The sequence below is a fragment of the Melozone crissalis genome, unplaced genomic scaffold, assembly GCF_028551555.1.
Source record: "Melozone crissalis strain CALT ecotype California unplaced genomic scaffold, PUWL_Pcris_2 ptg000111l_1, whole genome shotgun sequence".
Taxonomy (NCBI): Eukaryota; Metazoa; Chordata; class Aves; order Passeriformes; family Passerellidae; genus Melozone; species Melozone crissalis.
In genome coordinates this window covers 9,116,313-9,122,278 of record NW_026535888.1, presented here as the reverse complement: position 1 = coordinate 9,122,278, position 5,966 = coordinate 9,116,313, and the positions used below count along the sequence as shown (strand labels likewise).

At 49.6% G+C, this 5,966-nt stretch overlaps 1 protein-coding gene across 1 annotated transcript; it reads left to right on the top strand.

Moving 5' to 3' along the window:
- Positions 1-454: 454 nt before the first annotated feature.
- Positions 455-5,517, top strand: UTP11 (UTP11 small subunit processome component). The gene is made up of 8 exons (XM_054292581.1): positions 455-543; positions 728-789; positions 1,268-1,370; positions 1,607-1,720; positions 2,834-2,927; positions 3,141-3,271; positions 4,593-4,703; positions 5,238-5,517. The coding sequence occupies exons 1-8, from the start codon at positions 481-483 to the stop codon at positions 5,319-5,321; spliced, it is 762 nt and encodes a 253-aa protein (XP_054148556.1). The 5' UTR covers positions 455-480; the 3' UTR covers positions 5,322-5,517.
- The last annotated feature ends 449 nt before the right edge of the window (positions 5,518-5,966 follow it).

Sequence of the window (5,966 nt, the reverse complement as noted above, 5' to 3'; positions counted from 1 at the left end):
AGCGCGGAGCCCGGCCCGGGGCGGGGCCGGGGGCGGCCCGGGGCCGGTGCCCGCCCAGCACGGCGCTCGGCCGGCGGGAGGCGCTGCGCCGCCAGCATCACCAGCGGGGGCAGCGGGCCGGTCCCGCCGCGATGCTCCCCGTGCGGCCGGCAGCGGGATGAGCCCCGTCCCGAGGCGGCGGCTCCGGCGGGAACGGCAGCTCCGCGGGACAGCTCCAGGCGGCGGCGGAGGCAGCGGCGGCGCTCGCCCCGCGGGGCTGTCCCGGCGGTGGTGGCGGCCATGCCCGCCCATGCCCGGGGGTCCCGGCGGTGCCGCGCTCGGGGCCGCGCGCGCGTTCCCGCCGTCGCCATGGACACGGCGCCTCCTGGCGGGGGCGCGCGCGGCCTCTGACCGCTGACCCCGGGCCCCGCCTGTTCCGGCGCGCGCCCCGCGTGTGGACGCGCGTTCCCGGGCCCGGCGCTCGGAGCCGCCATCGCAGCCATGTCGGCCGCCTTCAGGAAAGCCGCCAAGGCGCGGCAGCGCCCGCACCGCGAGCGGGCTCAGGTATGTGAGCCGAGCCGAGCCCCGCCGGGCCCCTAGCGGAGCCATCCGCGCTCCCTCTCCGCCGGCCCCTCCGTGCTCGGCCCTCAGCGCTCTCTCCCCCTCACGCTCCCCATCTCGCTCTGTCCCCCTCACGCTCCCCGTCTCTCCCTCTCCCCCTCACGCTCTCTCCCCGTCTCTCCCGTAGCCCGCCGCCCGGACGAAGCTGGGCTTGCTGGAGAAGAAGAAGGATTACCGGCTCCGTGCCCGGTGAGTGCGGCCCCCGGGGGCGGGCGGCGCTGGGTGGGTGTCCCCCCGTCCAGAGGGTTTCCCCTGGGGAATACAGAACCCATCCACGTTGCGACATTGGCTCCAAATTGCTCTGTTCCTTGTGGGGTCCCTGATGCCTTCGAGTTGGGATGATGCTAAGTCTTCCTCTCCTTAGAAAAGTATCAACTTTAAGAACGTGGATTTGAGTAAGTTAAAACTGTCTTTGGGGCTATATGATGCTAATAAACCCGTTATTTTACTGTAAAGTGATTTTAAGCAGGTATGATATCACACTACTGCCCTTGCCATGGCTGTGCTTTTGCAGGGCCTTGTCCTGCCCGAATTCAGGGATAGGGACAGGGACAGGAACAGGCTGTGTCCGAGCTCTGAGCCTCGCTGGGAAAGACTCGATGCCCCAGCAGAGATGAACACAGAGAAGCTGCTGAACACCTCCTGATTGTTGTTTTTTCCTCCCCAGTGACTACCACAAAAAGCAAAATGCTCTCAGGGCGCTGCAGAAGAAAGCTCTGGACAAGAACCCCGATGAGTTCTACTTCAAAATGATACGTTCAGAGGTCAAGGTGAGAGCCTCCACTGCCTTCAAGCAGGATTACACTTTGTTGCTCCAAGTAACATTTTCCCTTGTTTTGATTTAAATTTATGACTTAATAGGTAAATGAGAAAAATTAGTTTTGTTCCTGTAGAAGGCTTTGAAGGAAATGAAGGACAGAGGACAAAAGATGTGCTGTTAGCAGGCCCCACAGTGCTCTCCAGGTGGGATGGGCTGACTCTAAGTGCTGTGTTTGTCTGGTTGTAGGATGGAGTGCATGTAATAAAGCAGCCAAAGGATGAAATTACTCCGGAGCAGATGAAACTGATGAGGACACAGGATATTAAATACGTAGAAATGAAAAGAGTTGCAGAAGCCAAGGTAATAACTCGCATTTTTAGTGTTTTCTAGTTTGCTCAGAATTGGTTTTTACTGTGTTGTTCTTATTGCTGCTATGTTGAAAAAGACCTTTGAGATCATCAAGTTCAACCTATGACCTAACACCACCTTGAAAACCAAACCATGGCACTGAGGATCCCATCCAGTATTTTTTAAACACCTCCAGGGTGATGATTCCCCCACCTCCCAGGGTAGCTCATTCCAGTGCCCAGAGATTTTTTCCCTAGTGTCCAGCCTAAATTTGCCCTGGCACAGCTTAAGGTCCTCTGGTTGTGCCAGTGGTTGCCTGGAAGAGCAGACCAATCCCCAGCTGGCTACAGCCACCTTTCAGGGAGTTGCAGAGTGATCAGGTCTCCCCTGAGCCTCCTTTTCTCCAGGCTAAAACTTCCTCATAGAATGAAGAATGAATTCTTCATTCTGTGAAGAATGGCAGCTCCCACAGCCATTCTCCGTAGGATTTATGTTCCAGACCCTTCACCAGCCTTGCTGCTCTTCTCTGCACACATTTGAGCCTCTCAATGTCCTTCCTAAACTGAGGGGCCCAGAACTGGACACAGCACTCAAGGTGCAGCCTCACCAGTGCTGATACAGGGAAAAACACTTGTTTTACTTGAGAGAACTGTGAGAGAACTAACTCAGACTATGAGAAGGTTTCCGAGCTCAGGAGAATAATCTGGAGTGGGTTTTTGGAATATGGTAGGCAGTCCACAAAATACAGTTCTCTTCTGAAGATGTTGCATGCTCTGATGTTGATTGACAAAACAGCATCAAATTCTCACTGGGGATAAAAAAGCAAAGCCAGCTTTAATCTTTCCTTCATGCTTTTGCTGGTGGTTCCATGGCAGTCATTCCCCTTTGCCAAGCAGAGGGCTCAGTTTTCCAGGTGGATGTGTGCCTGGGAAACTGCAGGAATCACCGTGACCCTCTGTCTGGAAAGGTTGTGAAGACATAAATATAATAGATGTTTTCAGACATGAAAAAAGGAAGGAGGAGTTCAGCTATTTGTAACCCCGAGGAACAGACAGAAATGTCCTCTTGAGGGGGGAGACTTGATTTTACTCATTCCGAATTTGGCCAAACTTGGACTTTCCGCAGAAAATCGAGCGCCTGAAGGCAGAGCTCCACCTGCTGGACGCCGCGGGGAGCGCCGCGGGCCAGCACCTCTTCTTCGTGGACACGGAGCGGGAAGGTGAGCCCTGAACTTGTTCTGTCACCTGTTCATAAAAAAAAAGACACTTTTATTTGTTTGGAATAAAAAGTCAGGTGCTCTAGAAACCCCTCTTGGTTACTAGCTGGGGTATCACTTCTGCAGGAGCTGTGTGGCTGGCTGTAGCAATGTGTTTGGAAGATTTGCTTATTGAAGGAGTCCATGGGAGTTTATTCTTTTTTTTTTCATGAATAGTTCGGGAGTTTGACCTTGCTGCTCACCTGGACACTGTTCCTGAGCTGGTGGATAGGGTGTACAACAGACCAACCATTGCAACTCTGCAGAGAGAGGCAGTGAAGGGACCTACTGATCCTGCCCACCTAAAGGTACTGCTGCTGCTTGTGCTACACACTTCTTCATGTTCTACATCTTTTATATGACAAGCACTAAAAAGGATTGATTGCACCACTGTGGAGGTGAACAAAAGTGTGTTCTTAAAACTTTTATTGGTGACACAAGGCAGTAGTGGATGTCACTGAATCACAAGTGAGTGCCTGGAGCCTGCAGTCACATCTCCTGGACTAACACAGAGTACTCTTTTACTGGATCTTAGTTCACCATGGGAGACCACCATAAGTTGTGATGTACAGGCCAGAAAAGAGTGGTGTCCCTGCAAAACTGAGATATTTCTCCTCTATAAAGGAACATATACCTCTGTGACTATCTTGGACTGTCTTTTCATCAGACTGCTGCAGTTTCAGGTGTGATTTTTTCAGCATCCACTGTTAAGTCACCCTTCACACTTCCCCAAAACCCCTTGCACCCCTGAATTAGGTGAATAGGAAGAATTAGGTAAATAGGAAGAAATAGGTAAATGGGAAGAAGCTTATTCCAGCACAGATGTCTCTGTTGCTGTGTTCCTGATCTCACAGTATTTTTCAGTTTGGTTCTGAGCCCAAAGTCACTTGAGATTTGTCTCCTCGCTTTCCTTCCTAAAGCCATTTAAGCCATAGTCTCCCTTCCTGGCTTTCCTAATTTGAACTGTTTCATGATTCTTCAGCATGAATTGCTTTAGCAATCAGCTTTGATTCTGATGTTTTAGTATCACAGAAGTAGCTACACTTGTCTTTACAGCTGTAGATTCTGCTCAGGTAATTCAGATCTGTTGGAAAGTCCTCTGAGTACGAGTCAGTTGTGTCTAAGATAAAAATAGTTGTTTTAAAACTGCCGACTGGTAAATTTTTAACCAGTTTTTTCTGACTCAGATGTCAGATAATAACCACCCTGTGGTCCCTTTCCTCCTGCCAGCTGTCTCAGTTTGACTTGTCAGTAAAGCAGTTGGACGAGTCGTAGGCTGACTAGTTTTCTCCTAAATGTCTGAGTCATATTTTAAGCATGTTGGGATCTGTTCTCCTTAATTTAATTACTTAAATCACACCTGCAGTAATACTGTTCCTGTGCTGGGAAAGCTATCCACTCTCATTAGGCAAACTTGACCCAACAAGTTGCATTTTGAGAGGCCTCTGCAGGCTCTGAGCACTTCAGGAATTGGTCTCTGGTCTCTTTTTTTTTTTTTTTTTGTTTTCCCTCTTCTAGATTTTCATTAGGGAGTCAAATGTTTTCTTGCATTTGACATTGAAATTCACAGGATTTAGACCACAGTGTCTTGTTCATCTCTGTTTAAAAACTTTTTTTCCTTGTTTCCAGAAATTAGCCCAGCAGAGGAAGAACCAGTATGACCTCCTGAGGCAGCGCATCGAGAGGGAGAAGGCCATGTTTGTCATCTCCCAGAAAATCCAGACACGCAAGGATCTTCTGGTGAGGGATTTGCTTCTGCTTCTCCAGATCTGTTCTGTTCAGCTCACTAGGTCTGGTATTGTGTGTGTTGTGTTTGTTTCTTCATTCTGGTTTTATAGTGACACCTGCAGATAACTCCTAAAGATAAGTAATCCTCTTTAATATGGAAAAAGCAAGGAGATGAAGCATTTCAGTAAATTATATCTGCTTGTCAGCAAGGACAAAGACTCAGCTGTAAAATGGTGCTCACAAGGAGCCCAGAGTAGTGCCACTAGGAGTCAGAAGCAGGGAACCATTTCTGTAAGTTAAGAGAAAGTCTTAAAAATCCAAATGACCACAGAAATTACTTGTCTCAATGGGACTCCTGTTCTCTGGTGCTTGTGAGCAAAGCAGATTGTCTCTGACAGCCTGAAGGGGAAAAGAGCAGATAAAATTATAATTTAGTGACCGTTTTTCTTTTATGGTTGGTCCCAGACAGGGACTCTGATTTGTGTGGGTGGAAGCTTTTCTCCATGCATGGCAGCAAATATTTCTACTTGTTCTTTTTTTTTCCAGGACAAAACTCATAAAGTGAAGGTGAAGAAAGAAACAACGACTGGACCAGCTATTTACAAATTCAAGTTTCAGAGGAAACGTTAGCCATTTCATGGGATAATTGTTACGGTCTCTGCTCAGGAAGGAGGAGCCATCTCCCTTGGAGAAAGGCTGGTGCAGCCTCCTTTTGACTGCAGCTCAGCACTTTGTTGAAACAAATCACTGTGGGACAGTGGTAGCCATCTGTGTGTTTGTTCTGATTAACTGATTAATAAATCAGAGTTTGTTCTTTTGATATTTACAGTGGGAAGCCATGAGGTTTGCCTAAGTGTCCTGGTAAGATGCAGCATGAACAATCAGTGAGCAGTTGAGGTCACAGTGGAACTTTGGGGTGGGTTAAGGGACAGGGACTTGGGGATTGTTGTCCCTGGGGCTGAGCAGGACCTGGCCAAGCCCATGAGAGCGGAGCTCAACTTTTTCAGCTGCCTTTTCAAGCAGCTTAAAGGTGAATTACTCTAGTTATTTCCCCCAATGCCTCTCATTTCCTATTTGCACCATTCCCCTGTGTGCTTTTCCTCCAGAGCTGCTTCAGTTCAAACTGAAGCAGTGCCAAAACTCTGTGTAAGGGGAGAAACACAGCACCAAGTGTGGGCCAGGAGTTTGTCCTCTGGCTTTTCCTTGGGCCCTTGCACTGCCAGGGCTGGGGGATGTGCAGGCACATCCTGAGTGTCCTGAGCAGCCCAGGCACGT